Genomic DNA, 27886 nt, shown 5'->3' on the forward strand with positions numbered 1-27886 from the left:
CCTCTGCTGGGCAAAGCATGTTTGTACGTGTTTATCCCCCTGCCAAACCGTCTGACTGAATTCTATACACTCCTGCATTATAATTTTCATTCTGCTCCTATTTTAATATTAATTTTTTACTATCTTCAAAAAAGATACACAATCATTTTAGGCAATTCTGAAAATGCATGAAAGTACAAATAAATACAAAATTATATAGAATTTCACTACCTGTTAATTATACTTATTAACATATTGATGCATTTCAGCTTAATCTTTTTTCCATGCCAAAAGGTCAAACTTTATATACAACGTGTATTCTACATTTTTACTTAACATAATAATATGACATTTTGCTGTATCATTAAACATATTTAAAAAAAATTTTTGATAGCTACATAATGTCTCAAGCATTATGAGCATATATTAACACATGTTAAAGACGAGATTTTTATTCCATGTCTTTAATCTTTACCCAGCACAGATATCTACACCTTGACTACAAATGACAAATCTCAGCCTTATCATTGCAAGACAAGATTAATAACGCTAACAATTAGGGTAGTAGTCCCCAAATCAACTTTTTCCTGCTTCAAAAATGCTAAAAAATGAAGGCTTTCCTATACAGCTTCTCTCCTCCCTCAGTGCTCCTGAGCGGCTCCCTTAAAATCTCCTCCCTGTTGTCTGCTCCGACTTAGGCTTGTTACAAGAACTGCAAAGGCCTGTGTGTCATGTGCAATGGCATCAGCTCCATGTGAGAGGGGGCAGGGTTTTGTAAATCCTGAGAAAAAGGCGGGAATAGCAGCTCTTTCTCTAGTCTTCTACAGTTACTTCAACAGAAAAACTGTCTTCTCAGTATCCTGAGCCACTATATGCCTGCAGTTTGAGTTTCAGAACATCCAAATGTTTTCAAGGAGACATCTTATGGTGTCACTATAAATAATATTAATAACAACAGCTATAATTCACTGAACCTCTGTCATGGGCTCAGCATTGTACTAGCTGCTTTTCAAAAGTTATTTTATTTAACACCCACTAAGCAGATATTATTATCTCCTTTTTTACAGATGAGGAAACTGAAAGTCAAAAAAGTTAAGCAATGTGACAAAGTCACAAAGCCAATAAAGGTCAGTACTTAACCAGGTCAGCAAGTTCATGATCTTTCTATTGACCAATGTGACTCAATTTGGAAGCTTTAGGAAAGTAAGAAAGAGGAAAATATGTTCTCCTTTTTCTTGAAGAAAAGGAATGGAACCCTGTGCAGGCAATGAAATGTGGGCATATTACCAAGCAAGGGCATCAATTCTAGCTTCCTTAGTAAGGATACTAGTGTAAAATATGTTGGTCTTTTTCCAACCACATCCCCTGAGGCTGTGTCAACGTGATCTGAATACACCAAAACTAGGGCTCCTTCCAATGCCAAAAGTGACATGAAAGTGCACGCTGTTTTTCTCACTGTGACATGCTCTATTTTCTAACAGCACTCGTATTACATAAATCCCAAGGCTTACATGCAAAAGTAACAGGTGGGATGCATTGACGGCTCATGACAGCACATCAACATGAAAATAGAATTAAATCTATGCAACTCATTGTATTGCATTTTCTGCTTTAAAGAAAAAAAAGAAGGGAAGAAAGAAAAGAATCATAAGAACAGCATCTTTTTTAGTCTAAAATCCTTTAAGGACACCAAAATGATGAATGGGAAAAATTGCTAACCATTTATTTTAGCACATAGCTATAGTGTCTGTGTCATTTCAAGTCAAAATATGAGTTAAGGCTATAAAACAAGGAGACTTTAAAAACAAACACACCAAAACTTTTACAGTCAGGGGAACATAATCTCAGAGAGTTGTTTCATACTTGTAATAAAGTGCTGTCAGTGTTCAAAATGCACTTTTTGGAATGCCTTCAGAGGGAGTTCACAGATCATGTAAGAAAAATGAGCTTGTTACTTCATAATTATTCCCTGTTTTAACTGAAAATAATTACTATTCTTCTTACCAGACATGATTCCGAATGACTTTTGGCTACTTGGTTATATTTTAAAATCCACTTCCAAAGGATGACATGCTGTCACTATTGAGGATATTCTAAAGAATATCCCATAGGTTTTGAAGGAGATTTCAAGTAGGAGTACTAAACACATTTTGAGTAAAATGTGTTACAACTCTCCAAAGGGAACCACTTTCTAAGTAATAATGTTTAATTGGATGTCTTAAACTCTAGCAAGTTAGTTAAAAAGAAAATCAGTAACTTTTGCTATTTTATAATTACCCACTTAGTAACCAACTTGCAAAAGCAATCAAATATCATTTTGAGCAGGTGCTGAGAGGCCCTTTCCAGGGAAACTCTTCCTATCGATAACATTCTTCATCTAGACGCCTAGGACGGCAAAGGCAGATCTGAGGATTCTAGTTTGCTGGGGTGACTTCTTTTGATTGAGGTCTTTGCCTCCATCCTGACGCATTCTTTGAGGACTGCTGAGTCCCCAGGTGCTAAAAATGAAAAGTTAACTGGGGTGAAGGGCACAAATGTTTGCTCACTTCTTGGCCATTCATTGTGCTCGGTATAATCTCTTTTTAATGGTTTCCAAGCTCATTTCAACCTGCTCTCTGGAAAAGCACACCTTTTACACAGTACAAATTAGTCAGGCAATGAAGATGTGCACACCAGGCAGCGGAAGCAAAGTGGACGATGATTTTAACAAGGTGAGAGATTGTAGTAGTTAATCCCCAACTGTATTCCTAGACAAAGAAAAGCCTCAGACTGAGAGGGACTGATCACCAGGAGGGCTGCTTTATATTGTCTCTGACACTGTCCTACATTCTTTTCTGTATCTATGCTTAAATGCTCTTTCTCATTCATCCTTCCTCATTCTTTTGAATTTCTGTTCAATTCTTTATTTCCAAATTTTCCTTGACAGAGCTTTGTCTAATTTTATTGGTCTTTCCAAAGAATCAGGTTCTGTACTCATTTATCAGTTCTAGCATTGTATAATTTATCAATTCTTCTGCGTTTCTCTACTAATTCCTTCTTTTTGCTTTCCTTAGGTTTTAGTGGTTCTTTAGTTTCTTGAGTTAAATATTTAGTCCATTTATTTTCATGCTTTTCTGCTCAATAATAAAAGCATAAGGCCATTCATTTTCTTCTGAGTACTATTTTCTCCACATCATTTAAGTTTTGATAAGTTATTTCCTTCTCATCAATATTTCTTAATAGTTTGCCGGTTTGATTTCCTTTTAGAACTAGTAATTACTTAGGAGACTATTTAAAAAATTCCAAATGGTTTGAATTTTTTCTCTACCCTTTTACTATTAATTTCTAATTATATTTCATAACAGCCGGAGAATGTCCCCAGTATAATTTCTTGTTCTTTAATTTAGTGAGAGCCTCCTTATGGTTTGGTTGTCTTAGCTGGCTGGGCTCTTATAACAAAAATACCATAAACTGGGTAGCTTATAAATGACAGAAATTTATTTCTCACAGTTCTGGAGGCTAGAAGTCTGAGCGCAGGGTGCTAGCATAGTTGGGTTCTGGTGAGGACCCTCTTCTGGCTTGTAGATTGTCGACTTCTCATTGTGTCCCCATGGCAGGGAGCAGAGAGAGGCAGCAAGCTCTCTCACGACTCTTCTAAGTGTACTAATGCTATTCACGAGGGCACGGCCCTCATGACCTCCTCTAATCCTAAACACCAACCAAAGGCCTCATCTCTGTACCATCACATGGGGGTGGGGTAGCATTTCAACATATGAATTTGGGGGGAGACATAAACATTTAGTCTATTGCACTGGCATTTGACAACCTTTGTAAATGGTAGGAACAAATTCTTACACAGTGCTTACTGTGATAGGCAGTATTCTAAATACTTTATACGTCTTAACTCACTAAATCCTCACAATAATTCTATTTTACAGATGAGGAAACTGAAACACAAGGCTTTTGCCCAAGTAATTTGCCCAAAGTTGTGTACCTAATATGTGGCAGAACTGAAATATGAACCTACTGGGTTTGGCTGCTAAGCCTATGATCTTACCATAAGCCGGTAAATGCTGCAAAAATATTTTAAAAAAGAAAAGAAAATGTTTTTCTCTATATAGCATTTGAATATTTTGAAAACATTTTAGCCATTATCTCTCATAAATCTTTTTGCTGTGGAATGACTCTGCTTGTGGATATCCATAAGGCTGAACTGACAGATTAAAAAACTCTCACAATGCTATTAATTACATTTTTTTCTTCCCCCAAACGTGATTTCCAGGCAATCACAGAAAATTAACTGAGTTGCTTATAAGTAAGGGTGATGGACCGCCATCAGACTATCCAGACATCAGGAAAGCCAGGAAGTAGACGGAACCTGAAAGCGGAAGGAGTCGCTCTGGGCTGGGACTCCGGAGTGCCGGTACCACACGATGCCTTCATCAATGTCTTGCTGGGTGAAGGTGCTGGTGGGGGCTGCGGTCCTCCCATCAGGCAGGTGCTGACCTTCGTCTGCGGGGCTGTCTGCAGGCATGTTAACCAGAAGGACCACTTCCCCTAGGAAAGCCACATAGTTAGTGAGGATCCCTGTGAAAAGTAAGTCAGAGCTCTCGTCTCTTTTCCTACCACTTTTTTTTAACAGAAAAAAAATGAGGTACTTTTTAATTTTTACCTAAGGTGAAGGAAAGGATGTTAACACAGAATTCAGTTGATATCATCAAGTCCGCTGTTAGACAGAATTCCCAGTCTTTGAGCTAAAAGAATGAAAAGTCACTCAAGGGCAATTCATGTTTGAAGTTACTGACTCATATCTACTAAAATTACATAAGGAGACCCAAACAGTGGTGAATACTGCAAATACTCAAATTCTGGGCACTGAATGGATGCATTTCTACCCCAAACTTTCTATCTAACAGAAAATGCTCTTCAATCAGTTTTTGGTGTAAACACAATGGAAAGTTAGAAAAAATTCACAAAAAGCTATTCTCGGGAGAATTACGTACAATAAAAATCATAATAGCTAACCCTGGAACGCATATGGCAGGTACTGCATAAAACAGTTCACGTGGTCGTTCAAACTCAGCTCCACCACGTCCAGCTGCATGAGCTTACTTAGGCTTTATAAGCCTCTTTCCCTCATTGGTAAAGTGAGAATAATAGTAGATACTTCATAGGTTATTAAAAAGAATGTTGATCATCGTTATGTTATTTAATCCTCCTGAAGATGTTATTATCATCTCCATTTTAAAGACAAAGTTCTTTAGGCTCAGAGAAGTTCAATAACTTGCTCAGGGTCACACAAATGGTAAGTAAAGGAGCTGGATTTGAATCTGAAGCTCGTATTCTTGCTCCTGAAACTCTGTTACTGATCCTGATTATTTTGTGTTCACAGACCCATATGTACCCTGCTGAGCACCTGATCATGTTTCCTCCTCCTTTACTCTCTAAACTTTATTCAAATTGAAGCAAGGAAATCTAAATCTAAACAACATCACCAGTAACACCAATCTGCTTCCATTGCTCATTCTTCACCTGAAGCTACTATCTTCTTAAAGTGAGAATGCAAATACAGAGGTGTTACAGAAACAATTAAAATTTCAAGTGAAGACCACAGAGAAGAGTGGATGAAGTGCTGAAAGCAGAGCCGTGTTCTCATGAAAACGCATCTAACAGTAAATCTGAAAGAAGCCTGCCTACCCACTCAGACAGTAAGAGGGAGAGAAGACCGTGCGTGTGCGTGTGTGTGTGAGAGACAGAGAGACTGTGTTTTTAAAAGGTGTAGGAGGATATGCAGATTTTAGTACAAAAGACATACTGGGAAATTGATAGCACATTTTGATTACTCTAGAGAAATTTGTTTTCTTACTCAAAGGAAATACTTATTCTAATATTTACATGCACTAAATTCAAGTTAAAAATGAGCATAGTATCTCAGACGGTGATAAAATACTGAAATAAGAGAAAAACATCAGTACTCTTCTTTATATAATCATGTGGAGAACCAACTCACTCTAGTTTCTTTCTTGTATTATTTTTCATTTGTATCTAAGTCACAAATTCCATTACCCATCTCTCCCTGGTTCAACTTCTGCTCATAAGATACTACTAATAAGCATGCTTTTCCAGGATGTGGACTGTTTATGAATGTGACTACAGTTGCAAAATATTCTGAAAGGAGATTTCCATAATGAAAATGTGAAGAGTAGAAGGCTAGAAAATATTTAAATATAAATTTCCTAACTATTCTGCTTTATAATAGAAAAGCTAAGCAGAATTTTCCTAACAAATCCTAATGAAACAAACCTATTTTTCAGGAAAAAAAATCATTGCCATGCTATACAGATTAACAGAAATCACAGGATATTGACCAATTCCACTAATTTCAATTCAGTAAATAGTCAGTAAGCACCTGCTAGGTGCTATCTACTGTGATAGACCCTTCAGGGTGGGGGATTCAAAGATAAAGATCAGCCCCCATTAGCAACTGGGAGCTACTGTGAGATTTTCAGTAGGTGAATGGCATAAACTGATTTAGAACATAGAACGCACGTGATCAGAATACAGAGAGCCTATGAGGCTTCAAAGTCCTGTTAAACAGTCTGGGCTTTACTCTATAAAAATGGTAACAATAGTAGTTAACATTTATGTGGATACTTTGACCAATTATGAGACTACTGCAAAATTGAGATGATAGGTAGAGACCTGAACTAAGAGGTAAGCAACAGAGATAAGATTGGAAAGAAACAGATACAAGAGTAACTAAGGAAGTGGAAGCAACAGAACGTGACAAATGTGGCTGTGAAGGGTGAGAGAGAGGCAGGAATCAGAATCACCTACTAGGGTGGGTGGTAGGTGGGAAAGCGATGCCACTGATGGGTTGAGTAGGTTGGAGGGAAGATGAAGAGTTCAGCACCGGATATCTTGAATACAAGGTGCCTTTGTGATCAGCCCATGAATAGACAGGAAGATGTATCAGTACTTTGTGGGGTTCACACCAGTGAGGTGAGAGCTTTTGTGTGGTACCTCACCACTGCTTTTATTATAATATAACAAAGAGATGACCCTTGAAATATGTGAAGATTCAGGTTTAAAAACCAGACAATAATCTTTACTTGTGATTTCCTTTATACTGAAGTCAATATTTTAAGCAAGAATCTTGAAGGGAAAATTTAATAGGTATTAAGAACTGGAATCTCAATGGAATCTCCATAAATTATTTGGGGATTGAGATAATCTGTATTAAAGCTTTCTTACCCTATGCTAAATAATTTAGAGTTGGTAGTGTGTTGGATTAAGTTAGATTCTCTTTCAAATGATACTCAAGCTACTTCATTAAAACCATCTCATCAAATTTACTTTCAAACCTGCAAAGCAGCTAAATGTCCCAAGTATTAATCAACTCGTCTAAACTTACACCCAAAAACAGTGATGAGTCTGCAAGTGGTTGAACTTAGGTCCTTTATGCACATACCACAAAAGCATTTACATTTGGTCCAGTTCCAGTTCACAAAAAGCCTAAAGTTTAACTAGAACATTCTAAAGTGATGAGGGAGTACATAGAAGCCAGGGTGGCAATGAAGTAAGAGCCTCATAATTCACTTCACTGGGATAGATAGATGTAAGTAGATTTGTATTAAGTGGGCTTCTAGTTCCTACAACCTTTTTCACTCTTGAATGCTTCCTAAGGGCAATGTGATCTGATTATTACTAATAGGGAGCTCTGAACACAGAGAAGAGGATTATGCTCATGGAAGAGGATAATTAAGAGAGTTACAGCAAGAAAGGGTCACAATCAAGCCTACATGGCATTTATCAAGCTGAAATGGCTTAAAAACCATTTAATTCAGCATTGTTCTACTTAATACTTAAACAGAATATTGGACTACTGGGCTGTATCTAGGAAATTTAGGGGTTTAATTTTTTGGCTTTTAATGATCAAGATAAAGGTAGAGAATTTAATACATCAAAAGAGTCAAAGATTTTTAGAGCTGAAAAAGACACAAACATTATCCAGCTTAAAATCAGGGGGTGAAAGAACGGCAAAGTTGAATTTCAGGGTCTGTGGAGTAATTAGCAGCATTGTCTCAATGTTAATTTCCTGGTTTTGATCATTGTTCTATGGTTATATAAGGATGTAACCATGGGGGAAGCTGGGTAAAGTGTAATCAAGAGCTCTTTGTATTAATTTTGCAACTTTTCAGTATGTCTAAAATTATTTTAAAATAAAAAGTTAAAAAACTTATCTAGCCTAACCTTTCACAGAAACCTATGGTTGAAGGGGTACACTTGCCTTCCCCAAGGTTACACAGCTATAATAAATGACACCCCAGCTAGATTGACTGTTTTACAATTATAATATCAATTCTTGATTAATTATCTTTTCAACGTCTCTTTAGATATTAGAATTATTTTTAAATTGTATAAAAATTTTTCCACACTACAGAAATTATATAATTTTTAAAATCTGCAAACCCAGAGGAAAAACAGATTATTATTCCTCTGCCATTTAGCATGCCAAGTGAGTTTTTACTTCTAATGAATATAATTTTCATTTTTAGGTGATCTCTAATTCTTTTTAAAAATCTACCTGCCTGTTCTTTTATTTTTACAGCATTTTGTTATTTCCTTACAGTTTCATTCTTTTATGTCTTTAAATCATTTTAAATATGCTTATTTCATAGTTTTTATAAGATCATTCCTTTATTTGAAATCCTTGGCGTTTTAATCTTCTTGTTTGTTTTGGTTATGATACAATAGATTGTTTCCTCATATGTTCTGTAATTCTGAATTCTGAGCTAATGTTCAGTGGTTTTATCTGTGAGAATCCCATGTGGCCTGGAGTTGAGGGTGGACATTCTGTAGAATTTTCTACTAGTTTGTGCAAAATACCCAAGAAATATCATTGGCCTGAGATTAATCTTCACATTAATGTGTCAGTTTTGGGTTTCTCAGACAATGCACACGATGAACTTAACCTTGGATCTGCGGGAGAAACAGGCCTGAAGTTCTGAATTCTCAGCAGACATTCTGCTTTACTCAGCCCTGGGAAAGACAGGTGGGTTTCTTTGGCATCTCTCTGTTCAGGTGAGCTTCTTATTTTCTATTCTGTCCTTCTAATTGAAGGTAGGTCTTTCCAGAGTCCTGGTCTTAGGCAGGATCTTCCAACTTTCTGTTTCTGCATGGGCATTAAATCCCAAGGTCCTGGATTATAAGACACACACAACCTCTCGCAGGGAAGCTATGCCATTAGCTCATGCAAGACTGGCTTTCAGTTCCTTCTTTGTTTTCGGCATCTGGAGATTTCTCTCTATTCTTGGGAGGTCAGCTATGAACACCTTATAATTCTTATTATCTTTTATCAAGAATTTCTAGGTGATGATGATGGGAAATTATTCAGGTTATCATATTCTACTATCTTGCAAGAAGTGGAAATAACAATGGAGATCTTGAAAAATGTTCTTATGTAAAGTTTTTTTTTTTTAAAGTCTCAACAAGGAGAAGACTGGTGATGTTCTGGTAAGGACACGCTGTGGAGTTTGAGAACCTGAGCTTTAAAATTAAACTGACATATATTAGCGAGGTGACTTTTAGCAAGTTACTTTCTCTGTTTTAAAAAGAAGTTGTTTTGAAACTTAAATGTTAGGTTTTACATATACTTACATTTACATTACTTCTCATACTAGTGCATAATATGTGTACAGTGTGATAGCTATTATGATTTTTCTGTTTTTAAAGGGGATGTGTGAGGCATTAGAAAGTCAAGTTTGTTGGAATCATAGGCTCGCTGCATAGCATCCTACAAAAGCAAGTCCAAGACTGCTGAATACACTGATGAAATCATAAAGGAAAAAGGAGTTACCAAAGTGGGGGTGGTCCTGTGTAATTTTGTAGACGATTTCTGAGGCACTGGCACCCGGAGCTTCGGCCTGTAAGATTCTGTTGGTAATCTGCAGCATCCCCCCTTCTGGAACCCACACCATTGAATTAGCCACAAGTCGAAGACCTCCATCATTCTAGAATAAGGAAAAAACGCAGAATTAGGACCAAGCAAAACAAGAAAATACCAGTCCTTAAAAACAGAAATTATCAGGTCCTATTGCTGATAAAGATCACCTAATAAGAGAGATTCACAGCTTTGGAGTCACACTATGAACTATTTGTGTATATTATGTGTAGATATATGCATATGTATGTATGTATATATCTTGCTTTTTCTTTTAATTTTTCAAGAGCAAATAACTTATTTCACTAAGGAAGACTAAATCTCTCCATTTCTTTCTTTCATTTTTCGATCTACCTGCCCTTCCATCTTCCCCATCCACCAACCTTCAGCAACTATTCATTAAACACCTATTATATGCCAGCTCTTTTGCTAGAGGCCTGAGTTATACAAAGATGGCTGAAACAAGACCTCAGTTTCAGAACTTGCAGCCTAGTGGGAGAGACAGACACATAAATAATTACGATGCATCACAAGGGATGCTCTCTAAGAAGCTTGAGCAGGGTACTGTGGGAGAGTAAAAGAAAAACGAGATTTCCTCTTTGGGTAAGGAACGCTCAGGAAGGCTTTCCTATGGAAATATCATTTATTCTTGAATGACAAAAAAATGGGCTTTCCAAGTAGAGAAGTGGTGAAGCACAGTCTAGGCAGAGCAAAGACATGAGACAATGCACTGGGTGTTTAATAAAATATCCAAGTATCTGGGGCCAGCAGAGTTTAGGGAGCCGGAGGAGAGGGTGAAGAAAAAGTGACACTCTCTTAAGGTTGGCTGGTAGAAGACACTATGCTAAAAGTCTCCATTCATCTTATAGGCACCATAAAGTCAACAACGAGTCTTCAGGGAAGGAAATGAGATGATGAGACCTGGGTTTTAGAAAGACTCCAGCAGCAAAAGATGGAGGGGACTGTGATGAACTAGGAGCTGTAGAAACCATTTAACAAGTTCCTGTAATGGCTCAGGTGAGAGAAGATGAGAAGATAATTGCAGTGGGAATGGATAGTTACAAACAGATTCCAGAAACACCACCGAGGCCGAATCGACAGGCCTTGATGATTGATTGAAAGTGAAGCCTTAGAAACAACCGTTGGGAGTAGCTGGCTGGCAGAAATCACCCATTTAGCACTCCTGAGAAGGCAATGATTTTAATTGCCAAAGCTAATATCATTAAAAAGTGCTCCCGTTCCTGATTTGCCCACCTCTTCCAAGGCCTCATAACTGACATTTTCCACAGAATGAGATTAGCGAGGCTGCCAGGGTTCAGTTTGTTTTCATACTTTTAAAATCAGTAAATCTGATATTTTGAAATATGGCATTTCAGAAGGGATGTTTTTCTAAATTATTGTTATTACTTTCAAATATGCCAATAAACAGAAGATAGCAAACAGCACTCTCCGAGGGGAATATTCAGAACAGAAGACAACAAATACTCCTTTGACACGAGAGCATTTGCCCCGCTCAGGAGGGGGTCATGGCCATTTTTACCACAATCACCAGGAAACTGAGTCAAACAGTGCCCAGGAGAACAGCAGCAAAGGCACCTTCTATTGTGATTGGTGCTCAGGGGCGAACTCCCAGAGAATTTTTTCCTTTCACATTGATACAGCATATTATTTACAAAAACATCAAAGTGTGCCAAGAACTGCCTGTTATCTACTAGAATTTTTGGGGAAAAGCCATATTAACTCCAGTAGAGTTGTATATAACATGATACACTTGGACCCAGATGTCTTAATTGCTAGAAATCTTTCTAAAAGCAGCAGCCTCAACCACTTTAATTACGGTAATGGAGATGGGTCACACACCAACAAACACATTCTTGACTACCGAGGCAAGGTGGTTTTTCAAATATTCCAAGCAAGTAAGCAGTGTGACCCGAACGCACCTCCCCAGGTGTCTTTCCCACTACATCTCTATCTTGACTATACTTTCTCAATACAATTCTCTGTAATTCCTGAGTGAGTGAATATTTTTAGGAGACAATTCTCCTTGCAAGTCAGTGTTCAGAGTCTAGCAACATCTGGAACTTATTAGAAGTTCAGAATCTCAGGCCCCACCCGAAACCTTCTGAATCAGATCTTTGGAATTAGAATCTTAGCATTTTATTTTTTTCACCAGCTTTATTGAAGTATACTTAACAAATAAAATTTTTATATATTTAAGGTGTACAACGTGATGTTTTGACATATGTATACATTGTGATATGATTAGTACAATCAAGCTAATTAAGGTATCTATCACCTCACATGGTTACAATTTTTTTGGGGGTGGTGAAAACACAAGACCAACTCTCTTGGGAAATTTCAAGTATACAATACAGTATTATTAAGTATAGTCACCATGCTGTACATTACATCCAGAACTTATTTCCCTCCCATAACTGAACCTTTGTACCCTCTGACCAGGATCGCCCCATTTCCCTCACCCCCTGGCAACCACTGTTATACTCTGCTTTAATGAGTTCAACTTTTTTAGATTTAAAATCTAAGTGAGATCATGCAGTATCTGTTTTTCTGTGTCTAGCTTATTTTACTTAACATAATGTCCTCCAGGTTTATTCATGCTGTCACAAATTGTAGGATTTCCTTCCTTTTTAAAGGCTGAATACTATTCCACTGTATATACATACTACATTTTCTTTATCCATTTATCCATTGAGGAACACTTAGATTGTTTCCATATCTTGGTTATAGTGAAGAATGCTGCAATAAACATGGGAATGCAACTATCTCTTTGAGATACTAATTTAACTTCCTTTGGATATAGAGCCAGAAGTGGTATTGCTGGATCATATGCTAGTTCTGTTTTTAATTTTTTGAGGAATCTCCATACTGTTTTCCATAATAGCTTCACCAATTTACATTGCCACCAACAGTGTACAAAGGTTCCTTTTTTTCCACACTCTCACCAACGCTTATTATCTTCTGTCTTTTCCGTAAGAGCCATTCTAACAGATATGAGGTGATATCTCACTGTGGTTTTGATTTGTATTTCCCTCATGATTAATAATGTTGAGTACCTTTTCATGTACCTGTTGACCATTCGGATGTCTTCTTTTGAGAAATGTCTATGCAGGTCCTTTGCCCATTTTTTAATTGAATTATTTGTTTTTTGGCCATTGAGTTGTTTGAGTTCCTTATGTATTTTAGATATTAGCCCCTTTTCAGACACTTGGTTTCAAATATTTTCTCCCATGCTGTAGGTTGCCTTTTCATTTTGTTGATTGTTTCCTTTGTTTTTCAGTTTGATGCATTCATACTTGCATTTTAATAAGATCCCCAGGAGATGAGGAGTCATGCCCAGGAATGAGAGAAGCACAGCCCAGGATAGAGATCTCAATGGATCTAGAGTGGTTCTCCTGAAACGCCACAGACAGGCCTTTCAGAATATTTACATCTATAACAGGATAATACATATGCCTCTGTTTGTAAATTATGTGTTCACACTACTTAAGGAGAAACAGACAACTGTCTAAGGAAAAGAAGTACTCTTCCCACTCATTATGTTGAAGATGGTTTTTCTGGCTGCTTTCTTTGGGAGAGGGTACATGGAAGATTCAAAAAGAGATGAACAGAAGGCTGTACACTATCTTTTCCATGGCTAAAGTGTCCAAAAACCCAGACAAATTTTAACATTTCCCCAATGGTTCTGACATTTTGCAATTTCTTTATCTCCTTGTTTTTTTTCCTGCACAATGTGCATATATCCCTGTAAGCTCAAGAAATTAGCCACAATATCAGTTGAATAATCTCCTGCCTAGTGATGTTTTATATATCCTTCAGGGCACCACATTAGAAGGCAATGAAATCCCAACAAAAGATTATGGGGGTATAATTAAAACGGGGCTTTAAATTAAATAGTTCTCCTAATTCATTTCATAGAACAATAGGCGTACAGAAATGCTGGTAATAAAGTTTAGCCATTATATATTGTATTACAAATAAAAATATTAACGTTGTAAACCAAAAGTAAAGGCCCAAACCTTTATCATTTGGAGGAAAAATCACACAAACAAAATGAAACTCCCCCCTCCCCCCCACCAAATAAAGGTTGAGACATAAATGATGAGCTCAAATGATAGCGTACCCCAACCTCAGGCCAAAATATTCAAGATAAAAAATTTTTAAACTTAATTAAATAGAAAATGATGATAATTAGATATAACAGCAATCCTAACATTTTATTTACTCTGTAAAAATATATCATAATTTGCAAAGGTTCATTTATATCATAACTTTTAAAATTTAATCTTGTAGGACATTGTGGATTTTAGAGAAGAATCATGTGGAGTGGTGCATATAACGTGAAACTTAGATGCTATTTACCAGGATGAGGAACGATGGAAAGATAATTAGACTGTTTTTGTGTTTGTCAATGTGCATGTGCACCTCCTTCAGGTCAAGAATATTTTCAACTTTCTCTCTATGTAGCCTTCAACTGCTTTATAAATAAATAAACTTTTTGAAATCAGCAAACATCTTACAAGACACTAAACTGAATAAGCTAAGCAAGTCCAAAAGAGGTGAAACCCAGACACGCAGTGAGGATTTATTTATGAGATAGACAGACTGTTATTCAGAAAAATAAACATTTTTGTGCCACTGATATTTATAATTTTCACAAACATCTTTATTATCAAACTGTGTCCCCTCAAGACAACCAATGGGAGGATAGGTTTTTAGAAAATTGAGGGAAAGCACAGCAGGGTTTTTAACTGCACACGGGTCTTACTAAGGTCAAGCAGCCAGAGAGGACTCTGAGCAATAGAATTTTCCATCCAGTTCATAGCATGACACTTGGGGGCTTTTAACATCAAAGCATTACCGAGCTGCAGAAAATAACTGCTCAAACAACAACAAATGAGGTCAAAAAGATCACCAGATTTATTGCCAAAGTGGAAAAAGGAGCATGATTTCCAGAGATGACTTAATTAATGAAAAAGGAGGCAATTCCTTGAGAGTCCAGCAGTGGAGAGAAACCCACCAATAAGCATGACTTTCCCTGCTCACATTTCAGCCCCTGTGAGATGCCGAAATGCTTTAGAATCGTATCTCTAGCAGGCCTGGGTTTGGTAATCCACTCAATTAATAAAAGCCTGCTCAGCAGAGCATTCTTCACCTTTTAATCTTATTTCTTTTGCCTCCTCCTCCCAAGAGAACATGTTTCAACATCAGTCCTGGGTCTATTTTCTCCTCAGTGACCCAGTATAAGCCTGGAGGGTGGTAGTCAAGTTTACTCACTGCCAGGCCAAGGATAAAAACATAAGTTTGGGAAAAGTGATGTAGAACTTGAGAAACAAGAGTGGGACTGACAGCTCCTACCCTCAGTCCCAGACGGTCCACCCCAGCATCAGCAGAGGTGCCCTGAAGGCTTCTCATCTGATGCAGAGATCGATTCAAAGGCAGGAAGACGGGCACCAGGCTCGCTCAAGCTGTTGCATCCATCCATCTATCTATCCATCCAACAAAAATGTACTGAACTCTGACGATGTGCCTTGCTCAAGAGAGTAAGACTGAAACACTTTCCGCTCTCACAAGCTTCATTTTTCTACCCTCCCTTCCTTTCCATCCATCTTACCAGGTTAAGTTTTCTGTTGAACAACATCGGGATTAATTTGTACATTCATTCACTAGGAATTAGACCTAAACTCCTTGGCCATTCCATTTAAGCCACTAGCTAGACATCAGCCAGTAATTGGCCTCACTCCAAATTTAATACACAGGTAACCTCAGGGTAAGGACTCGGATGATCATCTTGTAAAACGGCTATCAGAACAAAATCAATCATGTCTGACTACATACCTACTAGAACCCATTAACAGTTGAGCCAGTTTTTTCCTCTTGGGCTCCAGTAGACTTATGATTATAAATAGTTTCACTTGTAACAAGATGTGGTGAGCCCAGAGGGAAGATTCCAGGAGGCCTGGGGCCTAGACAGCTTGGATAGGAAACTGAGAAAATGACTAAATTACTGTCTCCATTCTGTCCATTAAAGGGATAAGAATATATATGACCACAACATTGAAAAATCTGGGCTAGAATGAAAAGAGCTGCATGGTTAAAGTGTGAGAAGCCAGAATTTACTTGAGTTGAAATCACAGATCCAGCACCAAAAACCTCAATGAAAAATAAACATTTTTAAACCTCTCTAAATGTTTTCAAACCTTCTTTTTTTGTTTCCTCTTTTGGAAAATAAGAGATAATAATTGTACAAATATTCTAGAATGACCATGAAGATCAAATGGAATAATTCACATCAAGCATTAGTGCCCAATAAAGGTTACAAACTAAACAAACAGAAACACCTTCTACCCATAGTAGAATTTCCTTAGAAGAAATAAGGTCGTAGAGCCTCTATTCTAATCCTCTTCACAAAGATATTGTAAAGATCAGAGTACTTTTAGCCCACGTGATGGACAGGTAAGCACAGCACTATACGAGACGGAGGGATGGTAGGGAGAAGGAGGAGGGACAGACACCATAAACACCAACATGACTCCCAAGTTATAAGCACTACAAGAATTCTTAAGTTCTGTGCTTCTGCCTTATTTATAAATAAAAATTCTATTTGTATGTTTCGTTTCCTTTTGGTAGTCAAATCAACTAAAATCTTAGAAATACTCTTTGACATTGGGCCACACCACAGGAAATGATTGTGCAATACACTGAATTGAGCTCCAAACACGGAGATTGAAACCACAATAGGAAAGGTGGCTGCCGGAGTTGCAATGAAATCCTCTAACAATCTTTGGTAAGAAACCAAGAAGGAAGAAAAGAAAACTTTCTGTCTCTGTCTAGACTTCATCTCTTCAGAACTAAACCTCATCTCCCAGGGCGATTGCAAGAGGGTGATAATTAGGATTAGCTACAAGGTGGCTATCTGCCAACTCTATCTCATAATCAGCCTCCATTTACTCGCATCTATCTCATGCCACCATCACTGTTTTCAGCAGCTGAAAATAATGAGACAAGAGCCTGAGAAATTAGCTAGCAGACCATATTAGATTCAGCTGTTCACCTTCAAGAGGATCCATTGCAAATTTTGAGTGATCACTAGTGAGAAAGTGACAAGTGATTTCTAAACTGTCCTCAGCAAGTCAATCACTCTAGCTAACGATTAATGACACTGCAGTAGGGACTGATATTTGGAACGAAAAGTTCAAAAGAAATTATAAGTCTCCCAATCTACTACCATGGGCAAGAGCTATTCTTGCCGTAACAGAGAAAAGAGCTGCTAGTGGAATATCATCAAGTAAACAGTTTTGAAAATGTTTTTCGATGGGCTCTTTGATCTTGCATGGGTTAGCTGAGTATTTTCCAAAATGTGACAGCCATCCCATTAGTAGTATCCAAGAACATTTTATGTAGTACATGGGTAAATTTTTATTAAATGGTTATGTATTAATTTTAATATTTTAGAAAAAAGTATAATTCAATATTAAGCTCATGATTTCTCAAGTATTATTAATTAGGATGAGGCCATAATAAAAAAGTAAGTTGATTCAAAGAAAAATTTCAAGTAAATAATAGGACAGGTGCTCACAGATATGGCAAAAACATATGGAAGTGGCATGGGAATGACTCAGACTGAGAAAAACTGCTTTTCACTGGGCTCCTACCTGCTGTGCCAAGGATTCCTGTGATTACTAAAAGGGAGAGTTCCCTCATCCTACTCCACTTGGGCTAACAGAATGGCTGAACTCATCTTTTTTGATTCATTATGATAGCCTGACCATGAGCTTCACATTGCATGAGCTGTTTTAGGAGGGCAGACAAGAACAGGGGCGCGCTTGATTCTTATGATGGTGCTCAGGCTGGTGACAAAAAAATTAGTCAACAGGGGCTGGCCCCATGGCCGAGTGGTTAAGTTCGCGCGCTCCGCTGCAGGTGGGCCAGTGTTTTGTTGGTTCAAATCCTGGGCACGGACATGGCACTGCTCATCAGACCACACTGAGGCAGCGTCCCATGTGCCACAGCTGGAAGGACCCACAACAAAGAATATACAACTATGTACCGGGGGGCTTTGGGGAGAAAAAGGAAAAAAATAATAAAATCTTTGGAAAAAAAAAAGAATTAGTGAACAACGAGGCATTTTTATGGCAGCAAGTCAACATAAAAGTTCAAAAGTTTCCCTTTTATAGAGAACAGGGGGACAGGTCTTTGAGATCAAGGGTGCTCCTAACAAAATATATAATGCCTCCTGAAACTGGGTAATGTGTTCTACTGATCTTCTTTGAACGTCCTAAGTATCTCACTAATAGGGTTTAATAAGTGTTTGGATAAATAAATAACTAGCCATATCTTAACTTTATTGCAAAATATTGTCATCAACAGAACTTCACATCTAGGTGCAAGGAAATTTTGCTCTAGGAATGGCACCTACCTTGGGCACGGTCTTCACATGGAACAGTATATTTTGGAAGGAGTGTCCGTCATTGGCCTGCAAGACTGCAACATCGGATGTGCTATCTGAGCCATCATGAGCATAGTGGAGGAGGCCCCTGGAGAGTTCATCCAGCCGGAACTGATAGATAGGGCTTGCAGGAGACTGAAGTGTTTGGAGCAACTGGCCATGAAGTGGAGGATCCAGCACTTCGACTACCACATCCTGTGGGTTGTCATCATCTCGGATGTCAAGCAGCTGGGTGGTGATGGTTCCCCTCGCTCCTCTGCTAATATGGAGGGCTTCATTTCTCAGCACATAGGGGGCCTGTGGAGTCGAAGGGAAGGAGGAGAAGAAAAGTCATTTAGCAGAAAAATCCAGTGGACTAGATACCAGTTGTGTGCAACCTGATTGATATTTCTAAGCTTTTCAAGGAACTCTAGGCACTCCGGCAAAGTGCCAAACTGTTGCATAGATAAAGTATTTGTCTGAGGGTAGTCAGTCAAAGTAATCACAGCAAATGAGGTTACTTCACACCTCTGGTTCTGGAGGTTTCTCAAGCTACTTTCAAGACCACAGTATTCATCAGAGGCAATTGAGGTGAGCTGCATGCTTCTGAATCTCTGATGTCTCTGTTCTCTTGATTGACACTATACCCCCTGTGTTGTAACTGGGATCAGCTCAGTGTCAGGGAACCCACTCAGCCGTCAGCAACCAAGGGAGACTAATAAGAGAGGTATAGAATTTTTGCACTTGTGTTGGGAGTTGAGCACTTTATTTCAGGCTACTCTGCAGCATGCTGACTCGGAGCAAGATACTACTGCATTCTGAATTCAAGCTGTTTCTGGTCCCTCCCGGTAACTTTCCTCAAGCTGTCTCAGTCTCATCCATATCCTGAGGGGGCCCACTCCAACTCAGGTTATAAAGCCTGATAAGATCATGGTCTGAGTAAGGCAGCCACCTGGTTAATTCATGTGGCAAATTTTAATGTTTCCCTTAGGATTACCAGGTTTCCCCCCACCGACTTAAGTAAACAGATAAAATGTTCTTTCATAAAGATAAAACTTAATGAACCCATCAAAAAAAATATGGAGGCCAGAAGCCAAAGAAAACATTATCTTAGTTTTTTATATCGTTTGAAGTTGAATTATCTAGGACTTTTCTCAGCACACTGCCTTCTTTAATCCAAATGGCTTTCTTTTAAAACTTCACCTCCTGGCCTCCTGGAAATTTCAATATCTATTAAAGTAATGTCTAACTAATGCATCATTATCATAATCACATAGTAGGAAACTAGCTGATAGTTACTCCTCTGAATTCCCGAGAATTCAAAAGCTGTGATTTTCTACACGGGAATGAATGGCCCCTCAGATTCTGAAAGAGGAGATGTCAAAGGTGATGTCAAAATCCATAAATGGAAAAGATCGAATTAACTTACATGAGAAAATCTCAGGGAGGCTCAAGACCATATTGAAATATCACAGAAACGTAAAGGAACAAAAATAAGTTAAAATTCATTTCTAAAATTCCACTTTTACAAGGTTAAAATGCTAAAGGTTTCTCATATAATAAATAACATAAAAAACATGCCCTAACTATCTACTATAGTTAGGAAAAGAAAGAAACAAAAATGAGGGAACCATGGGAACTCACCACCTCAGATTAGGAAGTAACCTGTCAACACCCACCCTATGTCTTTTATTCACCTAATTAGAGGAACTGTATCAGCACAAACAAAAAGAACAAAACAAAACTTCTGAGCCTAAGTACTGAGAAACATCTAAGCCAGGAAGTGCTCAGACTCAACGTGGCCCTCTGGCACATATTTACAGAGATCACAGGTTTCAGCTTTAATTAAAACAAAATTCATACTCTCAGCCCAACCCTGAGGTCAAATTAACTCAGGTCAATTTCCAATCATTCCTCAACTTCAGTCACCCTTGAAGTGAGAATGCCATCAAGAAGAGCTGAGCTGGGCTGTGAATACTATTTGGCAGCTACTTCTGGCTGAAGTCTATATTATCCATGGTCTGTGGTCTTTACATTTTTGGACCCAAAATATAAAAATATCAGTTTAAAAACAACAACCTTCCTTGAATCATGACTAACACACTACTAATATCTGGATATTCTGGTTGTCTTGGTTCCCCATGCTGATATCCCACTCTCTTGCTGTTCAGAACTTAAGAATATATCTATCTTCCTACTCTCTTTACACGCTTCAGCAGTTCAATCCCTCAAGACCGGTTCCTCAGAGCATCTACTACTATATGTATTCTGGACACAGAAGTACAACTTGACAGAGATGAGTGATGAGAACAGAAGAGCCATCACACTGAGTTTTATAGCATCTACCATGATTTCCTCAGACTTGTGTGTGGCTGATGATCACACTAGCTCCTCATCTAAGTAGATCCTTAATAAGATCTTCTAACTACTGCAAACTGGGTTAAACGTAGTGCAGCTACATGACAGATAGGCAAAAAGTAGCTGAACATAATTCCACATCGCTGAGAGAGACATATTTAGACAAAACAAACTCATTTACCTAAGAATAGGAAAGTCTTAACAACTGGAACAGCTTCAAATTATTCTGAAGGGCTATATCAGATTCAGTAAACTAAGGCACCATAATGTAATGGTCAAGAACACAGACTCTGTTGCCAGATTTACTGGGCACAAATCTTAGCTCTCTATTTATTAGCTCTATCACCACAGACAAGTTACTGAATCTCCCTATGGCTTAGTTTACTCAACTGTAAACTGGGGATAATAATACCTCATAAGACTGGCATGAAGATTAAATGAGAAACACTAAGAAGAGTACTACAGACGTTTTAGTAATTGTAGCTGTTATTACCCACAAGTACTAAAAATTACTCCAGTGGCATTTCATGAGGAAACCGAGACAAAATTAACTTAGCTCAATCATTTTTGCTAAAATTACAAGAAATCTCGATTCGGGCTTGAGAATTAGTAGGCATGTGAAATTATTAAGTGTGTGGCACTTTTATTACCTGTGTTGAAAATGCTTGTATGTTGATCAGCTGTGGCTCAGAGAAGAACTGCTGGTCACTAATTTTCAGGGAAAAGTACCCCTTCCTAAAAGAAATCCCCAAGAAAAGGAATGAGAAAATACAATCATTAAATTATTCTTTAGAAAGACAGGAATGACAAATATTTTCAGGTTATGTGCATGTATGAATTTGGATCAAACCACTACAGTAGTATCATATTCATACTGTAAATAAAAATGACCAGCTAAAGAGGAACACAGTGAGAGGCAGGTAAAACTACTATGTTTTCTTAGATCTCATTATAACACAACAATTATGTAAACTTTTTGTTTCCTGTTTTTCTAAGTTGAATATATGAAAGATTGAAAATGAGTTGTGGGACCAAGACAGGTTAGCAATATATTGTAGGCTAACGGTTAAATTGGAGAATGGAAAGGAATTTTTCATAGTCCCTGACTAGTTCTCAATGATTCCCTCTTTCCCGCAAACCCTCTCCCCAATGCCTGCCCAATTCATGTGAGTGGACCCCTATTAACAATATCTGCAAAATTTGTATTACACAACTCTATCTATCCCCTTTCCCCTCTGCCCACCGCACAAACATTCAGTGTGGACTTGACTGGGGAAGGAAGAGTTATTCCCTGGAAATTTGGAACTGGCCTGAGAGTCTTCATTTGAACATGTGGGAACCATAGTCTGCAGTGTCAATGGGAATGTGGAGCAGGCCTTTCTGTAGGAGAGAGGTGAATGAAGCCTATGAACAAAGAGACACAGAGACAAGAGGAAGAATGGAGTCCTGCTTCCCATTCCCGGTTCTAGCTTCCAGGCTTGTCCTGGAACCTAGCTGCTCTTAACGTCTTGAGATCTGAGCCCCCCGCAATGTTAGAACAAGCCTTACTATTTTGCTTCATCTAGTTCACAGTGACTTCCATTACTCTTCTAACCAAAGAGTCCTAATTAGTAGGACAAAATAAGGCTCACTCTTTGCTGTGGTTTTTACTTCCTGTAAAAGAATGTTGTTCCAGCAGCTTCAGAGACTACTAGAAGGGAAAATTCAGAGTTGCCCACCTTCAAAGTCAAAACAAGCACAGCACTCCCTGTGGGCTGGTAAGATGTGAGATTAACGCATTATGGGAGGTTTTGGATTCTCATCTATGATAGGAACCATCGTTTTAAAAGTTCTTTAAAAGGTATTCTTGGAACTAAGTACTGATACATGAAAGAATGTGGATGGGTCTCAAAAGCATTATGGCAAAAGCCATAAACAAAAAGATTACATATTGTATGATTCTATTCCCATGACATTCAGGGCAAAACTCTAAGGGTAAAAAATGGATCAGTGGTTGCCAGGGACTGGGACTGTAAACATACAGGGGCATGACTGTAAAATGGAGATTTTTGTGGGTAATGGAACTGTTTTATATCTTGAGTGTGGTTGTGGTCTCAAGACTGCAAGACTGTATATATCTGTAAATACTCACAGAACAATACACCTTAAAATGGGGAATTTTATTGAATGCAAATTATACCTCAATCAACCCTATTTTTAGAAAAAATATTCATTCCTGTCTTCCTTCCCATTCTATCCTCCCCTTCATTTTCTGCACCATTTGAATCCTGCTCCTCTCTACTTTCACCTCCAGACTTCAAGAGAATGCAATTGATGGGAGAAACAGAATGAACAATGAAGGGGTAGTTACTCCCAACCTACTGGGGAAAAATGAGTTTTGGTGGCACTCAGGTTCCAATAACTGTTCAGCATCTCAGCTTATCAAGGTCACCACGACTATATTTACAAGTTGTCTTGTATTCCACAGGGGCATTCCAATCCCAAAGGAATCCAGTCTAAAGAATCATGGTCAGTGTTTTCATGGGGAAAGACAAAACCACACACCTATGTGGTAGGTTGCCCCTTCTGTTTTTGCGTCATTCAGTGACTTACATAGTTTCCTTTTTTGCAGGAGTTTCTACCAGCTTTGTTTTACTATTCCTCTTATTCTTTTGTTTAAATTTTTAAATAACAAAAATCCAGTATTAAAATGGATACAAGAAAAAAGAGTTCTGAAAGAATTCCCTGCAAAATAGTTGCCATTCTTTGTCCCATTTAGGAGTGCAAAGCTGACTCTGCAAGAGAATAGGTGATAAGAGACTAAAGAAGTTTAACAGACAAGAGGGTTAACTTTGGGAGTCTATGGAGCTTTATCTACTTTGCACACTTTTCACAAGTGATTCCAAGATAAATGACTACAGACGTGGAGCTGTGTGTGTGTGTGTGTGTGTGTGTGAGATGCCAACACTTAAGAACTATGCTTGAAGCGAAATGAATGAAGGAGAAGGAGCATAAATTTGAAGAGTGATACTATGGCATCACACCAGAGTTTCAAGCTCCATCTCTGTAGCAATATTTCTCCAGGCAATTCTCTTTCACCCCTTGAGGATGGAAGCATGCCCATTGTTCCTAGTATTATCAAGGAGGAAGAAATCATAGTGGCTATATGGCATGGGTTGTGGGATCAGAGAGCCTGTGGTTGGAGTCTCAGCTCAGCACTCACAGACTGCAAGGCCTTGGGCAAGATTACGTACACTTTCAAGGCCTCAGTTTCCCTATCTGTAGACTGGGAACACAAGCATATATAATCCACGTAAAGTGCTTAACACAATGCCTGGGTCATAGCACTCAGCAAATGTTAGTTGTTCTTATTTCTATAACATGGTCTTTTGAGCTTACTGGCATCACCAGCTCTGAATAGAAATAGGGAAAAGTGCCACCTACTTTTCTGCCCACCTATCTCCTAGCCCAAACCTTAAAAAAAATCTCAAGTTTAGTGGTGGCAGTAAAAAGTACTCACTGTGTCCTTATCACTGGCCCATGGGTTTCAATGCCTTGTTTATACATATAGTCTCCAAATTATCTGCACTAATGAGGCAGAGCAGAGTGAAGGATAATCCAAGAGGCTAATCTTTGGGGTGCATTTTTCTATTTCTGTTTAGTAGATTTACTCTGCTAATTATATGGCTGGTATTTGCTTAGGTTAGTGTTAACATTCAACTGCATTCCTGAAGCATATGTCAGCTGGAGTGGGGAAGACAGCCAGAAGTGTGTTAGGCATCAGGGGAAAACTGGATCAGGCTTAAAATTTAACCACAATTAATTCCATAAAGTGGATAATAAAAAGTTAACTATGACCTTTAGTTTCGTTCCAACTCTGAAATTCTAGGAACCATATACCACCTTGAAAAGTATGGACTCCATCCTCTGGCCACTCCCTACTCCCAGTGTATTAACTTAATGTTGAAGAAGCAGCTGTAGCATCTGGGTATATAATACGTTTTGTTTCTGCTGGGCCAAAAAACTGGGTAATTGTTCTAGGAACTTTCCTGTCACATCAGAGAATTACCCATAATTATGTGATAAAATGAAAATGCCGCTAACAGAAGCACACTCTCTGAGCAATTATGGTGAAATGATGACAGGCAGCTGAAAGCGTTTGGCATTTGTAGAGTATCGATCTTCCCCAGAAGAGAAGAGACAGCTATTGAGAAGAGGGAGGGGCGTGAAGCACCGATGGAAAGGAGGCAGGAGGAGAACAACGAACACTGAGTCACCTGGGTTTTTCTTTGCTGTGCACGAAACGCACTTTTTTCGCATTCACATCTTTCCAGCTAAAATGGCTGGCCTTGTCGAGCTGAACCTCTTTTCCATTCCTTGAGAGCACCAGCTGACCATTGGTGGGAGTGCTCACGACATGGAACAGGAGGTCTTCCATATTGCCATCCTGGTCTTGAACATTCAGGAGGGAAAAATCCAGGGGCTTCATTGAACCAATTGCAAGGGAGAGGGAACCATTCACATGGAGACTAGGGGTGTGTGTTTTGCCTGGAAAACACAGGAGTCCAAAGGTCAGGCTTGATACATTCAATAGTTAGGTTATTTCTTTTTTTTTTTTAAAAGAAATAGGCTTGTAATGTTCATTCAGAGCTACAAAGTTGAGACTCTTGGCGACTGTACATTATAAGCCTCCTAATCCAGTGGTTCTCACCCTGGATGCACATGAAAATAACACAGGCTCTCGATGTAACCATACAACTCCAAGAAGAAAATATAGGAGAAAATCTTTGATCTCAAATTGGGTAATGCTTTCTTAAATATGACACAAAAGCACAACTGACAAAAGAAAAAAATAGATAAATTGGACATCTTTAAAATTAAAATCTTTTGTGCTTTAAAGGACACCAGCAAGAAAGTAAAAAGGCAACCCACAGAATGGGAGAAAATATTTGCATATCATATATCTGAAAAAGGACCTGTATCCAGAATATATGAAGAACTCTTACAACTCAATAAAAGACAAATAACCCAGTTTTAAAATAGGCAAAAAATGTGAATAAACATTTCCCCCAAGAAGATGTACAAAAGGCCAATAAGCACATGAAAAGGTAGTCAACATAATTAGTCATCAGGGAAACGTGAATCAAAACCACAACGTGATACCACTTCACACCCACCAGGGAGGACAATAAAAAGTGTTTCTGAAGATGTGGAGAAATTGGAACCCTCACGTGTTGCTGGTGGGAATGCAAAATGGTGCAGCTGCTTGGGAAAAACAGTCTGGCAGTTCCTCAAACAATTAAACATAGAGCTACTATATGGTCCTGCAATTTTACCCCTAGGCATATACCTAAGAGAACTGAAACGTACGTCCACACAAAAACTTGTACATGAATAGTCAAAGCAGCATCATTGATAATAGCCAAAAAGTGGAAAGAATCCCAATGTCCATTAAGTGATGAATGGATAAACAAAATGTGGTATACCCATACAACGGAATATTATTCAATCATAAAAAGAAATGATATACTGATCCATGTTCCAACCTGGATGAACCTTGAAAATATTATGCCAAGTGAAAGAAGGAAGACATAAAAGGCCACATATTATATAATTCCATTTATGTGAAATGTCTAGAACAGGCAAATTCATAGAGACAGGAAGTAGGATTAGTGGTTGCCAGAGGCTGGGACAACTAGGCAATTGGGAGAAACTGCTAATGGTTATTGGATTTCTGTTTAGGGTGATCAAAATATCCTGGAATTCGATCGTGGTGATGGTTGCATAACTTTGTGTGAATATACTAAAAGTCACCGAATTGTATACTTTAAAGGGTGAATTCTATGGTATGTGAATTATACCTCAATAATAGTAACAATAAACAATCACATAGGAATCTTTTAAAACAATACCATACTTGGGCTCCACCACCAGAGATTCTGACTTAGATGTTCTGAGGTGGGACCTTAGATTTTGCGAACTCCTCAGGTAATCCTAATGGGCTGCCAGGTTTGAGAACAACAGTCTTATTCTAATACATTTGTCATATCTCACCATCAGATCCATCAAGAGTAGGAAAAGAGGGAAGTGCCTGATACCATTTGCTAGAACAGTACAGTTAATCTACAATGAAGTAGAATTATCAGTGGTTTATATTTAGAATTCACGTGGAGATATATACTTTGTTCTAAAATTTTACAATCTCTGTCCATAGGAAACATATGATGGATGAATTAGGATTTCCGAACATGATGTGGTATTCGTTCTGTCTCCTGCCCAGACTTTAATTGGTAGTGTTTTCTTCTACAAGTAGGTCAGACAGGACAGTTTGGGAATGCCAAGTTTCAGGAGGACTACTTCTGCTGTAAGATTACTCTAAGAAGGTGAAATTCATTTTCACAAGTTGACTTGTACTACGTCCGAAGAGAAGTAAGCTGACTTTTAAGTACTTGGGGTTTCCAGAAGGATCCCAATAAAATAAGCCAAAGATACTTTTCCCCACAGAAAGTCCTAATATCTTTAGAGGTCAGAAATATAGAAACAGAAAATATGGTTGACTGTGGGGGTCAAAATATGCCTCATGTTATTGATGAAGGACACTCAAAAGCCAAGGAATGCTCAGCTATAATATAACTCCCAAGGTTCATTCACCTATAAAACTTCTGAGTTCAAAATTAAGACTGAATTTAGATTTGCTTCTCTTTGTTGTTCAAGGTGAAGTGTCCACTGATGTGTTGGACAAGCCTAGCTCCATTCCTTTAGCATGCTGTGTTATTCTTAATGGCAAACAGTGTGGCTTGAAATCCATTCACTTGAAACATATGACCCTCATGGGGCAGGCTCCTCGTACTATTTATTATTTATTTATCATTCATCTCCAGTGTGTACACGAAAGATGTACCATTACACTCTAGCATAATTAGCTCTACAAGTCTATATAAATATGAATAAATTATATGTGTGTGTAGATATACATATATAAGTATATATGTAATTTTATACAACATGACTGTATGTAGTTCAGGAACATAACTTTTCTGCCAAATTTCTGATCTAATAGTTGTGACTTTTAAAGCACAGATTGCCTCTTTTTCCCTTCCAAAAATCTTAGAAGTTGAGTTTTCTCAATTTTCCACCTTCTATAAACAGTCTCTTATTCCTTAGCAGCACCAGGGGTTTTTCCCAGAACAGGAATCCTGCAT

General features: G+C 38.2%; 1 protein-coding gene across 6 annotated transcripts in view; it reads right to left on the bottom strand.

Annotated features, from left to right (window-relative positions):
• Positions 1 to 27886, bottom strand: part of FRAS1 (Fraser extracellular matrix complex subunit 1) — a 419524-nt gene that overhangs the window by 125556 nt on the left and 266082 nt on the right. For all 6 annotated transcript variants that reach the window (XM_046656854.1, XM_046656853.1, XM_046656855.1 and 3 more), the window contains 5 exons: positions 24962 to 25232; positions 21356 to 21440; positions 18339 to 18665; positions 9818 to 9971; positions 4337 to 4515 (listed from right to left, as the gene is read on the bottom strand). In XM_046656854.1, the coding sequence (XP_046512810.1) occupies positions 4337 to 4515; positions 9818 to 9971; positions 18339 to 18665; positions 21356 to 21440; positions 24962 to 25232 (1016 nt within the window). The remainder of the gene's footprint in view (positions 1 to 4336; positions 4516 to 9817; positions 9972 to 18338; positions 18666 to 21355; positions 21441 to 24961; positions 25233 to 27886) is intronic.

This window comes from Equus quagga, chromosome 3 (assembly GCF_021613505.1).
Source record: "Equus quagga isolate Etosha38 chromosome 3, UCLA_HA_Equagga_1.0, whole genome shotgun sequence".
In the NCBI taxonomy this organism is placed as follows: Eukaryota; Metazoa; Chordata; class Mammalia; order Perissodactyla; family Equidae; genus Equus; species Equus quagga.